The 15,901-nt window shown below is 44.4% G+C and overlaps 1 protein-coding gene across 2 annotated transcripts in view; it reads left to right on the top strand.

The window, feature by feature from the left end:
* Positions 1-15,901, top strand: part of SLC6A11 (solute carrier family 6 member 11) — a 123,015-nt gene that overhangs the window by 91,745 nt on the left and 15,369 nt on the right. For both annotated transcript variants that reach the window (XM_055259806.2, XM_055259805.2), the window contains 2 exons: positions 2,273-2,376; positions 8,494-8,618. In XM_055259806.2, coding sequence (XP_055115781.1) covers positions 2,273-2,376; positions 8,494-8,618 — 229 coding nt within the window. The remainder of the gene's footprint in view (positions 1-2,272; positions 2,377-8,493; positions 8,619-15,901) is intronic.

The raw sequence follows: 15,901 nt of genomic DNA, 5'->3' as shown, positions 1-15,901 counted from the left end.
CAGGAGGAATTAAAAATACAACCACTTCTTCTCAAGTCTTTAACACTTTTTTCTCCACTGGACCCTTCCTACCAACATTTAAGCATCCTTAAGCTTCTACCATTTCCAAAAACCTTCCCCAAATTGTATTTACCCTTTTACTACCAGCCTATCTCATATCCCCATACCCCCACTCATATCAAAATGTCTGGAGTTTGTTCTTGTATTTCCTCTTTCCAGTTTCTCCTACCCCATCTCAGTGCACTCTGGTCTGCTGGCACTACCTGCCTCTCCCTGCCCCTGCACTTCATGAAAGAGCTCTCCCTAAGTTCCTCACAGAGCTCCAAGACCCTAAACCCAGTGATACTATTGTTAGAGGAGAAAAAAATACACTTATTTCTCAGGTTCAGAGGCCGCATTATGATCTTCCATTTTAATAGGCAATTTGTTAAATGACTTAACACAGTTGAGCAGACCCATGATAGAATGACTTGTACCGTGTAGTCCAGTTCTGAAGAGGGAGGAGATACAGATACTTTGCCTGAAAAGGAAAGAGTTCTGGGGTCCAGTGGGCATGAGTATTTTCTTTGAATCTTTAAAGTGCTACCACATGGAGGAGAGGGATGTGGTCTGGATGCCCCCAGAACAAGGAAAACAGGAAGAGAGAGTTCATCTCATCCTAAAAAATGTTCTAATAGTCACAGCGTTCTGAAGAAGAAAGGGTCTGGGTCAGGAGATAGTGAGCTCCTGGTCACTGGTGGTAAGCAAGCAGAGACTATTCTGTCAGAAGTACTCAGAAGAGAGTCCTGTGTTGAGTGAGAGGTTACACCACAGGCCTTCTGAGGCTGATTCCACATCGGAAATTCTGGGACTGAATGAGCATACATCTCTAGAGGCAGACCGCCATGGACTTGCATCTGCCACTTCCCAGCTGTGTGGTTTGGGCACATTACTCAACCTCTCTGTTCCTCAGTCTCCTCAGCTGTAAAAGGGGGCCAATAATAGCACCTACCACACAGGGTTGCTGTGAATTTTTTTTTTTTTTTGAGGCAGAGTCTTGCTCCGTCACAAAGGCTGGAGTGCAGTGGTGTGATCTGGGCTCACTGTAACCTTTGCCTCCCAGTTCAAGCAATTCTCATGCCTCAGCTTCCCACATAGCTGGGATTACAGGCCCCCGCCACCACACCTGGCTAATTTTTGTATTTTTTGTAGAGACAGGGTTTCGCCATGTTGGCCAGGCTGCTCTCAAACTCCTGACCTCAGGTGATCCACCCGCCTCAGCCTTCCAAAGTGCTGGGATTACAGGCATGAGCCACCCACCGTGCCTGGCCGGGTTGCTGTGAATATTCAGTAATGCATGAAGGGCAGTAATGCGTGGTGCCCGTACATTGAGAGGTCAGTAAGTGTTTCCTGTTTTTTATATTTAGTGCCAGCCCTGTTCTCTAGATGGCATTTGATACCTAAGCATGAGTCTCAGTAGCTGCATTTCAATTTGAGCTCTGGATTTTCCTTGGCAACTTCTAGGGGCTGGGCTCAAAGGGAGCCCAGGGAAAGTGTTCGAGAAGCGACTGTCATTTCTGTTGTGCATATCATGCTGTCCACAGCAGTTTTTATCAAAAGGGAGCTTGGGGACTAGGAAAGTAGTTATCTTGTGTACCACATAGGAAGCCTAGAGGGGGGGAATCTGTTCTGAAAGGGAGAAGGACATGGTGGGCCTCCCTCACTCCTCCCCTCCCTGCCACCTTTTATGCTGAGGTCAGCTCTGCAAATGTGTCCCCCTGGACAGAATCTTATGACACTTTTCTCATGGTGGCCTTAATCACGAGGAAAAGGAAGAATTCATTTTACCTTAAACATGACTTACCTTGCAAGTAGGCGCTAGATCCCAGGGGCTCACGGTCCTTGTTGCATGAATCCTTGCAACAGTCCTGATAGGGAAGTTTCTTCCCTACTTTGCTGATAAGGAAACAGCCTCAGAGAGGTTAAGTAACTTGTCCAGGGTCACACAGCTGAGGCCGGGGTCCTAAGCATTCAAATTCTTGCTATTCACTGAGCTATTATTCATAAACTCTGGCAAATTCCAGAATTAATTGAGGACATTTACACTTGATCATGTGGTCCCCAAGAATAGAACTCTTTTAAAGGGGGTCCTGGGTAGGTTAGGAAGTTTAATTATCCCTCATGGAGTTTTTCTGAAGCGTAGAGTGTGGGTGGGGGATTTCAGAGACCAGGGCCACCCTCTCACCACACATCTGACTTCTGTTTATGCCAACATCTTTGTGCCTTCCTACAGGTCTGGGTAGATGCTGGAACGCAGATCTTTTTCTCCTATGCCATTTGCCTGGGCTGTCTGACTGCTCTGGGAAGTTATAACAATTATAACAACAACTGCTACAGGTGAGCATTTCCCTGGGCCCTGCCAGCTCTCCACCAAACCCTGAGAGCCCTCTAACCTGCCAGGCTAGTTTATGTTTGTCTGCCCACCTTGCAGGGCCCCAGGAGGAGACAGATAGGCTGTTTGTTGGCCTCCCACTACCGAAGGGTCAGAGTGGGCCACCAAGGAGCTAGGAGAATAACAAATGCAGTCAGAGTCTCTCTCAGGCTGCAAAGCCAATCCCCCACCACTACCGAAATCTCAATCAGGTCTCAGTGCCACCTCGTATGGTAAAGACGTATCCCAGGGTGGATAAGTGACTTGCCTGAGACACAGGCTAGTACATACACCAAGGGCCTTGTTCTCCCGCCTACTATTTAGAAACCTGCTTCCTGCCCTTCGTACTTGACTGTGGGGTCCTCTTCTGCCCCACCTGGGGCCAGTGCCCCACTTTGCCCCTCAGCCTAACACGTCTCTCTGGCCTCCTGTAGCTGGCTGCACCAGGGCTGGGAGGGGGTTCAGGTGAGGAGGTGAGCCCCAGTGTCTGACCCTTGGCTGCCTGGCCTCTCACGCCTGCAGCTTGAGTTCTACAGCAAGGCTGAGACCTGTGGAGGGCAGGGGACCTGCCCAAGGTCACCCTGCAGTGTGTGGTGGAAGTGCTGATCTAGGATGATGGTCAGTCTGTTGAGGTTTCGGTCTATTGGGGTCTCTGCACCCCTGAACTCAGTGCCTGGTACACAATAGGTTAATATTTCATGGTAGATGGACAGTGCACCTCTTCCTTAGAGTCTAAGAGCTCCTTAAGCAGGGATAAGACCATGGAATAATGACAGTGCTACAATCCCTTATCACAGAGTAGTGGAGAAAGGAAGTTGTTTTTTTTGTTTTGTTTTGTTTTTGTTTTTGTTTTTTTTAACAAATGGTTCTGAGATAGGATAAGTATTTTGGGGAAATCATCAAATTAGATTATCATATATCATCCCATCTTTCCACCGTAATAAGTGTCAGATTGATTACAGAGTTAAATATTTTTTAAAAGAAAACCATCCTATAAGTAGGAATGAAATACTGATTTCAGAATGGGAAAAGATGTAGAAAACATCAAAAATAATTAAAAGAATCACAAAAGAACTAAGTGGCAGATTAGTCCACATAAATATGGAGAACATCTAAATTTCTGGAAAGAAACACAGAAACTATTCAAAGTAGCCACCTCCGTAAAGTGAGACTGGGAAGTCAGAGGTGGGGAGGCGGGCTTTTCCCACTTCTACCTTCTATACAGCTTAAATGCGTGTGTTTTGTTTAGTTTCTTTTGTTTAACTTTGAGTACGTATTGCTTTTATAATTTTTAAAAAATTGTTAATACAAACATCATCTACATTATTTTATTTCCAAATATGAGAGTTTTCTATAATGAGCATCCCAACAACATACGATACTCAAGGGGTTTATATCCACAATATATAAAGAATACAAACAAGTCTATGGGAAAAACACTAAAACACCAGTAAAAAAACAAGCAACACACTCTTTTTTTTTTTCTTTGAGACGGAGTCACACTCAGTCACCCAGGCTGGACTGCAGTGGTGCGATCTCGGCTCACTGCAAGCTCTGCCTCCCAGGTTCACGCCATTCTCCTGCTTCAGCCTCCCGAGTAGCTGGGACTACAGGTGCCCGCCACCACACCCGGCTAATTTTTTGCATTTTTAGTAGAGACGGGGTTTCACCATGTTAGCCAGGATGGTCTTGATCTCCTGACCTTGTGATCCGCCTGCCTCAGCCTCCCAAAGTGCTGAGATTACAGGTGTGAGCCACAGTGCCCAGCCAACACACTCTTAAAATATTGAGAGTGTTTTTCCCAAGTCCTGTTAAGCATACGTGAGGGTAGGTGAGCAGGTCATGCCATACCTGGTGGGACAGGAACTTGGAATTAACCACCACATCACTGGGTCATCGTGTGGCTCGAGTGGCACCGTGCATTTGAAAGAACTTTTACCAGTGATAGCGTCCCTCCCACATTACCCCATCTTTGAGACAGGGAAAGTGAAGCTGGTGGAGGCGGTACCTTGCTAGACGTGGCAGGGCCTGGACTCTGACTGGGGTCTCTCAGTGTCCATCCTGGCCTCCCCACTACATCCTTTCTGAGAGCTAGCTTAGTGGTCACATTATGAACTCACTTGTTAAGTCAGCAGTGTTTACTGTGTGTCTACTAAGTGCGAGGCCCTAGAATCGGTACCATGGGAGCTGCAGACAGCAGTGGTGCAGCCTATAGAGTTTGTAACTTGGGGAAATCAAGACAATGGGGAAGTTAATGTGGGCAGGTCCAACATGCTGAAAAGAGAAGCTATTGTAGAATCCAGTGTGCCATCAGGCCACCATGAGTTCTGCTTCTAGGGTTCTTTGGGTGAGAGGTATTTGGGTGACTGGATGACAATGAGATGCTAAAGACAGTCAGAGCAGGCTGTCCAGAAGAAGGCATCTAGTTTTGTGGAGGATGTGGGCATGGGGGATGAGAAGTAAAGATCTTTGTCAGCCATAATGAAAATGTTAACCATGGACAGGAAGAGAGAGGCACCCAGATAGGAAGAATAGCACGTACAGGCTTCCAGGCTGGACCAAGTCTGACCCCCTTGGGAGTTCTTTCAAATGTACACTGTGTACAGTATCACCCCATCGGTGGCTTGCGGTCAGCATGGGGACCCATGTGCTGGGCCCTTCAGAGATCATTTGGTCACTGTCCCCTGCAGCTAGGCTGTCACCACCATAAGGATGTGGGCCGGATGTTCTTGTTGTCTGCTGCATCCCTTGTACTTAGTTTAGTGCTGACTTCCATGCAGGGAAGTCAGAACAAAACCACCCCATTACACAAGCAAGGAGACGGCAGCCCATGGAGCTCGAGTCCCTTACTCCTGTTCACATTGCTAGGGATGGAGCGTGGCTTTTCACCTGAGTCTTCCTGGCTCTTGCACCCCTATTCCTCACTACCAGGGGTGGCCAGCTCTTTCCCAGCTACTGGAGTTGAAGAGGATTTGGCCAAAACTGCCTTGTCTCCAGCCTGTGTCTTGGGGCAGTGGCAGCTTCATTCCCCACTGAGTGTGTGGAGGAGGTATGCTGTCAGCCATGGGTCCCTTCTGCTTTCCTCTCCAGCAGGCAGGTTTTATTCCATCTCTCCCATCAGCAGAAGAAAGCAAATCCCCTGGGTGGCAATGCAAAAATTAGAAGATTCATTTTATTTCCTTTTTCAAATTGTTCTGCAAGTGGGTCTTCTCAACTCCAGTGGAGTAAATTAGTACCCTCTCTCCTGACAGCATAATAGCTTCTGGAGGTCTTAAAAGCCCAGCTCAGCGCCTGCTGACTTCAAAGCACTGTTACATAAGCGTTTTACCTAGACGTGGGAGCTGGGGAAGGAATTAGAGGGATGGAAATGGAGCGAGCCAGGCAGGGAAAATCCTCACTTCCGAAGACACCACTAAGCTCTGTCTGCTTGAAGGGGTGGGTGTTCTGAGGACTGGAGGGGAGGAGGGACAGGTCATGCATGGGGCTGGAAGAGACCTTAGGTCCCTAAAGAGCTTCTCTGTCTCTCCTTCTGTCTCTCCATAATGTGAGGAAGTCACTCAACAGACCTGTGCAGGAAGATGGGAATTTTTTAACAAGGAACATTTGTTTTTCAACACCTGTGTGGATGCCCAGAGACAATTTTTTAAAGTCAGGATTTGTTCATCTTAATTTTTAGGGTGCATCATTTTTGTTTAGCTCCTAGCAAAAGCACGGGCTTTGATCTATCTGACTCATCTCCCTCAGCCTCAGGATTCAGTGAAACCTAGCCCAGGGCTGGCATACTGCAGGTGCTGAAAGCATCACGTGGGAGAATTCCAGAATGGAGAGGCTGTAGACAAAGGCTTTCCTCCCTGGTATCATCCAATGTCCACTGTTTGATTAGTCAGGGCCATTTTGCCTCAGACTTCAGGAAACAGGCACAAGGAGCAGATATATCCCAACCTTCGGAATAACTCTGCCCTTACCTGGGCACAGTTGAATTTCTTTTTGAGCAGAGGTAAATCAGACTTGCAGATAAAGTCCCCGCTTATACCAGCCCAGCCAGCATTCACAGTGCCAGAAGAGTTATTTGAAGGGACCCGTATCAGTCATCCATGGCCACAATACTGCTGTGTAACAAACAACCCCAGCACACGGGGGCCGACCGCATCAAGTGATTGCTTGTATTGCTCACAAGTCTGCTGGTCAGCTGGGGAGACTCTCCTGCAGGCTGTAGATTGAAAGACCCTGGGTTTGGCTCCAAGGTCCAAGCCAGGCTCAAGTCAGCTCCACGTGTGTACATTCTGGGGTCTAGGCCGAAAGGATAGCAGCTCCCCTGGGGAAGTTCTCATCGAAAATCACAGAAATGATATAGGACAAATCCAATCATGCAAGCCCATCTCAAGCCTCTGTTTATGTCACATCTGCTAACATCCTGTTGTCCAAAGCAAGTCGTGTGGCTAAGCCCAAAGTCAGTGAGGGCAGGGAAATATATTTCACTCCAAGGAAGAAGGTTGTGAGAGTGACTCCTTGCTGAAAAATAATTTGATCTAGCACAAGGCCAAGAAATTCTGTTATCCAAGCACCTTGTATAGCCAGTGAGATCAGGTTCAAAGAAAAAATATTGCAGGGAGAATTGGAACCCAAGGCTGTCGCACCAGTTCAATGCTCTCTCTACCCTTGATTCCTAGGGTCATTGCAAGGCAACAGGGTGTTACAACCACCAACAACATTAATGTAACCTTTGGTTGCTTTATAAAAAGTATGATACCAGAAGAAGAGGAGGTGAGAGTCCTGCTGTGTTGTTGAGAATAGTTCTGGATGTGACAATTGAGGAGGGACTGGATAAGCTGTAGTGTATTACAGATTTCAAGCAAAATAAGGAATTGGTAAGGGAACTGGAATGTGTAACGGAGAACAGAAAACTCAAGGGGCTATAGGGCCATTATCTTCAGATCTCCCAAGCCTGAAGGAACTCCAGGCTGTTTTGGAGGGTAAAGCTAACTATCAGAGAGAACAAGCATGGGTGAATACAATATGAGAAAGTTCTTAGCACTCTAAGCAGTAAGAGCTGTCCAACAAGGGGAAAGTACCACTGGAAAAAATGGCCGGCTCCTCATGCCTGGGTGTGCAAGCAGAGGTCAGCTGGCCACCCGCAGCGATGCCATGGAGGCTAGTCATGCCTCTGGCAGGAGGTTGAACAAGGTCACCTGGCAGCTCCTCCCCTATAAAATGGGGTATTAACATGGATTGTATGCCTAAGTCTCAGTCCAGGCACTGCAGTGGCTAAGACTAAGATTCTAAGAGGCTAACTTCCTGACTTGGTGATTTTAGGATGCTGGGCCTGAGGCAGGACAGGCTGGGACTCGAGGGTACCGTCTTCATCTTGACAAAGTTCCATTGTTTCTAGTCTGATTTCTCCTGGGCCATGGCTTTATGCTGGTACTTCTTAGCTGGTGATTCCCCCCCTCCCAAAAGCAGGGGACAGTCACTGCTCTGATAAACCTCTCCATGCAAGGGTTCAACTTGGAAGGGGCTGCTCCCTCGCAGCAGCAGAGCAGAGACAGACTGAGGTCTGGCAGATGCTGCTCCAGTAAACAGCTTGGCCAGGATGAATGTTACCATAAAGCCTCTCCCCCAGAGGCTGCTGGAGCTTCAGGTGCAAGGCCCATGGTTGCTCCCCTGGCTGGGAAGCCCCCATTTCTCCCATGGAGGCTTCTCCTGCCCTCCTTGCTTTGAGCTCCCAGGAATACTTCCCAGGCTTTCTCTCCTACCAGGGACTTGGAGGAGTGTCGGTGTGTTTCGGAGTATTTTCTCATTAGTTCTGCATTTTCCCATGTGCCAGCCTCCCTTTCCATGCTGGCTCCACGCTTCTGATTCGTGACCTACCTTATCTTCTAGAAATTCAGGAGAAGCTGTGTGACCATGGGCCAGCCACCCAACCTCTCAGAACCATGAGTGCTCCATCAGAAAAACAGAGCTGCCTGTGCCCACACTTCCCTGCCTGCCCCACAGGACAGCCATGGTGCTCGGGTGGAGAACGTTTGAGCCGTGCACCGGTTCTGCCCACTCTGACCCTAGTGCCTCTCGCTGCTTCCCCACAGGGACTGCATCATGCTCTGTTGCCTGAACAGCGGCACCAGCTTCGTTGCTGGGTTTGCCATCTTCTCAGTCCTGGGTTTTATGGCGTACGAGCAGGGGGTACCCATTGCTGAGGTGGCAGAGTCAGGTAAGTTCGCCAAAGGTGGGGATGGAAAAGGCGGCGAGGGAGGCCGGGAGTGATGGTCATCATGGAAATGCGATCTTCCTCCTCGGCTCACACATCTCCTGGATTCAGGCCTCAGAAAGGGGCCCCACCATCCATCCACAATCCAGGATCCTGGGAATTACCTAGGAGGAAAGCCTCCACACCTCCTCCCTCCCAAATCCAAGGCATCCCCAAGTTTTGTAGATGCTGTCGCCCACTTCATTCATTTCTCCCAAGCTTCACTGTCTCCCCACTAGCCCAGGCCACCATCACTGCTCACCTGGATGGCTCAGAAACCTTTCACTGGACTCTCTGCCTGTGCTATTGTCACTTCCACTCCATGCTCTACCCTGCAGAGGGATTTTTTTTTCAAAATGCAAATCTGAACATGTCTTCTCTGATGAAAAGCCCTTCTTGGCTTCTCATAGTGCTAGACTCAGCATGGCCACAAGGCCCTGTGTTGCCCAGCTCCTGCGGCCCCACCAGCCTCACCACCCACCATTCCCCCACGCTCACTCTGCCCCACCACAGCAGTCTACTTCACCTCTGCAAGTTAACTCTCCCCTCCTCCCTCAGGGCCTTTGCACATGTTTCCCCTTTGCTTGGAGAGCACCTCTCCCTCCCTCTGTTTCCTCTAGACATAGAATCACCATGAATGTGACAGCCTTAAGTATAGATTGACATGTGTTTGTAGCAAACCCACCACGAGCAGGGTTATCATTGAGTGAGTGTACAAAATGGTGAAAAACTCTTTCCTTGATTTACATGGTATTTGAATTTCCAGAAAATTAAGTACATATGAAAAAGTACATAGCTTGTGTTTACATGACAAATGGAGTCTAACCTCGGATAAATATAAATAGGTTTTTCACCTACAAGCATGTCCAGTGGGACATTTTCTTTAAGAGCAGCACAGGACATCTGGCCTCCCTGGCCTCCATCTACTCAAGGCCAGTCCTGCCCCCACTCATTGTGACAACTGACCCACCTCCCTCTCTAGCCCAGGTTCAGGGTGTGGCTATTTAGATTTGGCATGTGCAGTCAGGGAAGCACCCCTCTGACCCACCAAGATCGTCAGGCCAAGGGGTGTGGATGTCAAAGGAGGCAGCTGATCAGCAAGCTCTGCTCCATGACTGCTCAGAGTCCACCTTGCTCTTGGTCATGTTTATCAGAGATGCAGGGGCCCCTGCTGAAATCAGGGGTACCAGCTAGACCAGAGGATATGAGTATGATCAAAACTCTCAATCGCTGGGCACCTACTCATTAGACAGGAACTGTTACACACATCATCTCATATGATGCTCAGCTCAGCCCTCAGAAGTGGCATTTTTGCTACCCCCCATTTTACAGATGGGAAAACTGAGGCTCAGGGACGTGAAGTCACTTAACTAAGGACACACAGGCTGGAAGCAAGACAGCTGGAACTTAATCCAGGCCATCTGGCTATCAAACTCATGTACTTCCCACTCCATCCCACTGTGGCCGGGGCACCTATCCCTTCACAAAACACCTTTGCATCTTCCTCACGTTCAACCACAGGAAGCCCTGCGAGGAGGGATCATTGCCTTCTCAACAGTAGCATTGCTTTCTGTGAGAATCCATGTCCTCCTCTGTACAGTGCACACCCTGAAACTCCCTTGCAGTGTTGCATGAGACAGAGTATCCACAGCACTGTCGTTGCTCATTTTATCGTTGCTTCTGTTTTGGAGAGGAGTCCCAGAGAGGAGTAATAGGAAGAAAAAAAGGCAACTAAAATTAAATTTTGGACATTTCTTATTCAGTTGAAAGAATCCTCATTGCGGAAAAACAGAGAAATATTAACAGAAGAAAAACAATTCAAATCCAACGCAACACCTTGGGGTTATCCCGCTAGGATTTTTCATACGTATGTAGCTACAAGCCTGGTGATCAAAACTGGATCATATTATCCTTGGCATTATGTAGGCTGAGTTCTTCCGTTTATAATAAAGCATGAGGAGCTTACCCCTCGTAAAAATAGATTGCTATCATTGAGTTGTGTGATATTCCATTGAATTGATACACTGGAATTGACTTTCTCTGTCCCACTTGTCAGGCCGTAAGATGGTTGTTTTTTCATATACTACCTCATGAAATGCTCCTGGCACCTCTGCAACATAGGTTTTACCAGGGCCTCCACTCGGGGCTGTGCAGACTATGCCCTGAACAACTCCAGCAGGCGCTATTCACACAGCAGTCCTTGCTTTTACAGTGCCTATTACAGACGAGGACCTTGTAGCTGAGAAAGATGAAGTGGTTCATCCAAGAGCATATAGTCCATAAGCAGTGCAGCCTGGATCTGGTCTCTTCTGCCTTGCTTTTTTATGTTGCGGTTGGCATCAAGCAGGAAAGCCTGCTCTTTGACCCTGGTTGGGGGTGTGGATCAAACCAAGACCCTTTTTAGGAGTCTGCCAAATGGAGAAAACGCAAGTTACAGCTGAATATGTAGTCACCTCATCTTTCTCAGAAGGACCTGGGCTCACTTACTGAGGCATGATTTTTGGAAAACACTTAATTAGATGCCAGAACACTCAGTGGGATGTCCCAGAATACCTTGGAGACTGAGCCAGGGAGACAGAATGTACTTCTTGCAGGGTTCAGATTTTCTTCTGTTCTAAGCCTAGTGCCTGAGATTTGCTGACATTCCCTGCATGCCCTGCATCTGTCTCTCTGATGCTGTTACACTCAGGATGCTCTCTCCTAGGGGAATGATTTTACACAGCTTATAGTTGGGTCTTACTTCTTTATCCAGCCTCATAATCTCTTAACTGGAGTATGTGGTCCATTTGTATTTTGTACTGATTGATGTGGTTAGGTCCTGAGGTCTGTTTTAGGGCAGAAAATGTCAGAATAATAATCAGAAGTGGGAAGTATCAGTTGTGTGGTGGAAGTGCAAAGTGATATGTTATTAACTTGAATAAGTTATGTATAGTCTTGGTCCAATTGCTTAGAGAAAAATAATAAGAGGTAGAGCTAAAAAGCTAGCAGATGAAACAAAATTGAAAATTAAAAATATTTATTAACCCAAAAGAATGCAGGAAAGTGCCACAGAGTAAAACTAAACAAAATAAGCAAACAAAAACGGAAAACCAAAAAGAAAACAAATACAAAATAGTAGACTTAAATCCAACTGTATTAATACTTATATTAAATTTAAATGGACCAGATACACTAATTAAAAGGCAGAGATTATCAGACCAGATTTTTTTTAAGAAAAAGACCCAACTATAAAATGTCTAAAAGAGACACACTTTAAAGACACAGATAAAGTATAAAAGAATGGGAAAAGATATGCCATTCAAACAATAAACATAAGAAAACTGGCTTGACTATATAAGTGTTGGACAAAGTAAACTTCAAATCAAAAATTATTTCAGAGATAAAGAGGAACACCTCATATTGATAAAAGGGGCAATTCATTGTGAAGACATAACAGTCCTAATGAGTTTGTACCTGAAAGCAGAGATTTGTTATATATGGAGCTAAAACTGATAGAACTAGAGGGGAAAATAGACAAATCCACAAGCATAGTTGGAGATTTTAACACCTCTCTCTAACTAATGATAGAACAATTATATGAAATGTCAATAAAGACATAGAGATCTGAACCATACTATCAACCACAATGACTTCATTGATATTTATTAAACAGTACACTCAGTACCTGCAGAGCACAATTCTTTTCCAGTGGACATGGAACATTCACCAAGATAGACCATATACTATGCCATAAAACAAGCATCAGTGTATTTCAAGAAATTGAAATCCATTAATATAATGCACCATGTTAATAGATCTAACAAAAAAACATAAGATTAGCTTCATCAATGCTTAAAAAGCCTTTGACAAGATTTGATACCCATTTACAATATAAAATAATCAAGAAAATAGAAATTGAGGAGTACTTTTTGAAATGATGTGTGTTTGTAAAAGTTTTTAAAAAGCAGATATCTATAGTATCTACCCATTATGTGAAAAAAGAAGGGGAGATGAGAAAATATGTCTACTCATTTGTGCAAAAGAAATACAGAAAGGATTAACTAGAAACAAACAAGAATGGTTACCTTCAGGGGTGGTTGGAGAAGGGGTGGAAAGAAGAGAGGAATGGGAATGAGGGAGGAAGGATGAGAAGGAAGCAGTGCTTCTCTGAATAGATCATTTTTTTTTATTAGCTCTGAGTCTTGGTAATATTTCACATACCACTCAAAATAAACAATGTTTTTTTTGTGGTGGAACTCTAAATGGAATACAAACAGTAACAAATGAACCTAACTGTACTACAAATGAAAAATGTCACCATGCTGAAGGGAATGGGGAAGGAAAAACTAACCTATGTAACTTTGAGAAACAGCATCTTGACTGGATATTTTAAGGCTAAAGACAAAAATAACTGTACTGTGCTCCAGTTAGTACAGGGGTAGCAATTCCACAGCTGTTGTAAGTGTGTATATTAGGATTGAACAAACAGGTAAATATTTTATAGATAGTCAGATTTTTCACTGAGAAAGAAGTTATAAATAAGGAAAGGAGAGATGCTAGAATGTCTTTTATTGGAATTCGAAGTATCAGTATATTAAAATTCATGGTTTTCATCTATGTACAGATAGATATAGATATATTCATGTGTATATGCATGGATAAATATACATATATTTCCTATCTTTGTGTGCTGAGAGGGCCTGAAAGCAATAATACTCCACAGTTGTGAGCACACCTAGGGCTCAGATCTTGGTTTCTAAACACTATTCTTCAATTTAAAAAAAAAAAAAAAAAACAGGGCTCCTTGGCAAAGCAGTTGATTTCAAGGCTAGGGCAACACAAGGTGAAGCTAGAACATTTTTGTGATGCCAAAAAATAAGGAAGTGCTCAGAAGAAAAGGTTGGAGGCATGTCAAAAAGCCATAGAAATCAACCTGAAGGAACTCCCAATGGTTAAAACGGAAATAACTTGAACAGCAAAATATATAATGATAGTATTGGATTGTAACCCATAGAATAAACTACCCAGGAGTCCATACTCACATATATAAATAATTGAATAAATAAATGGTGTGAAAGGACAGCTATTCCTTGGGGAAGAATTGTAATTAATAAATACAGAAGGAATGGCTGGGCGCAGTGGCTCACGCTTGTAATCCCAGCACTTTGGGAGGCCGAGGCAGGCGGATCATGAGGTCAGGAGATTGAGACCACGGTGAAACCCCGTCTCTACTAAAAATACAAAAAATTAGCCAGGCGTGGTGGTGGGCGCCTGTAGTCCCAGCTACTTGGAGAGGCTGAGGCAGGAGAATGGCGTGAACCCGGGAGGCAGAGCTTGCAGTGAGCCGAGATCGCGCCACTGCACTCCAGCCTGGGCGACAGAGCAAGACTCCATCTCAAAAAATAAAAAAGAAAGAAAGAAAGAAAGAAAGAAAGAAAGAAAGAAAGAAAGAAAGAAAGAAAGAAAGAAAGAAAGAAAGAAAAGGAATGAGGGAAATATCAAATCACCATTAGGCAAACACCGTTGTGATCATGGTTGCAGGCAAGACCCACCAATGGATACTAAAATCAGTAGGTAAAAGTTGGAGTAGAAACAGGCTATTTTCATAATCTCAAAATATTTCCTCCTGCAGGAGCGTTAACAATTACAAAGAGAAAAAGAGTAATGTTATAGTGGAGAAACCTAGCAGACAACAGTTTAACCTTAACCTTAAGTGATCAAGGTAAACATCACCAGTAATAATATTGATTGACATGTACCCCCTGATATAATACACCAGAAAGAATATAACATCACTGCTGTGGTTTTCTAGCCAAAAGATGCACAACCTCAGCATAAGTCATGAGGAAACATCACACCAACCCACATCAAGAGACATTCTGCAAAACAACAACCAGAACTCATCAAAAATGTTGAATTTAGGAAAGACCAAAAAAAGACTAAGGGACTGCCACAGACTGTAGAAGACTAAAGAAATACAACCACTAACCACTAAATGCAACGTGGAGTTCTGAATTAAATGTTGGAACAGAAAAAAGGGGGCAAAAGGAGAAAAACTGGCAGAATATGAATAAGATCTGTGGCTTAATTAATGGTATTATACCAATAATAATTTACCAGTTATTAAATGTTGAAAGTGTTCCCCTAAAATCAGAAACAAAGCAAGGATGTATGCTGTCTCTGCCTCTATACCATATGGCAATGAAGTTCCTAGAGAGTGCAATAAGGCAAGAACAAGAAAAATAATTAAAGGGAAGAATAAAAATTTTCTTGATAAACATACTGACTGAGTCAAAAATCCTAAGGAACCTACAGAAAATGTAACAAGTGAATTAGTGACGTCAAAGGACAAAATAAATAAAATATATTGTACTTCTTTACATGCTAGCGGGAAACAATTGGAAAGTTTTTAACTTCTGCTCTTCACAAGACACCATTAAGAAAATGAAAAGGCAAGCCACAGACTAGGAGAAAATATTTGTAATAACTCCTCTGATAAAGGATTTACATCCTAAACATATAAAGAACTCTCACAATCAAATAAAAAGGAAACAACCTAATGAAAAAAAATTGACCAAAAAATCAAGCCATCACTTCACAAAAGAAGACATATGAACAGACAATAAACGTGAAGATACTCGATGTCATTAGCTATCAGGGAAATGCAAATGAAAACTATGATATAACATCTCACTCCCACTGTAATCACACATCTTAAAAGACTGACAATATCAAGTGTTGGCAAGGATGTGGACCCACTGGAAATTGGAAACATTGCTGGTAGGACTATAAAATGGCATAGCTACTTTGAAAATCAGTTTGGAATTTCTTAAAATGTTAAACATATGATTGCCATATGACCCAGCAATTCCACTTCTAGGTAGAATAGGCAAAACTAATCCGAGGACAAAAAAAAAATTGAACTGATGGTTGCCCAAAGTGAAGATGAGGAACGGAGGTGAAGAGACAGCAGAGAGGCCCAAGGGGCCAGTGGCAGTGTTCTATAGCTTGATTGCAATGGCTTGATTGTCATGTTGGTTATCTGGGTGTATACACTTTTTAAAAGTTCATTAAACTATTGTGTGTCAATTATACCTTAATGAAGCTGCTCTTTAACGTAAAAAATCAGATTTCATGTCTATTAAGCATTTACCTGCTTCAGTGCTTTCCATTTATTGTGGCATCTCACTGAATTCTCAAAACCACTTTTTTTAGGTAGGACTTTATTATCCCCATATTTCAGCTAAGAAAACAGATTTGAGCCCAGG

This window comes from Symphalangus syndactylus, chromosome 21, assembly GCF_028878055.3.
Source record: "Symphalangus syndactylus isolate Jambi chromosome 21, NHGRI_mSymSyn1-v2.1_pri, whole genome shotgun sequence".
In the NCBI taxonomy this organism is placed as follows: domain Eukaryota; kingdom Metazoa; phylum Chordata; class Mammalia; order Primates; family Hylobatidae; genus Symphalangus; species Symphalangus syndactylus.
The sequence above is the reverse complement of the archived record's forward strand: the minus strand, read 5'-3'. Positions and strand labels throughout refer to the sequence as shown.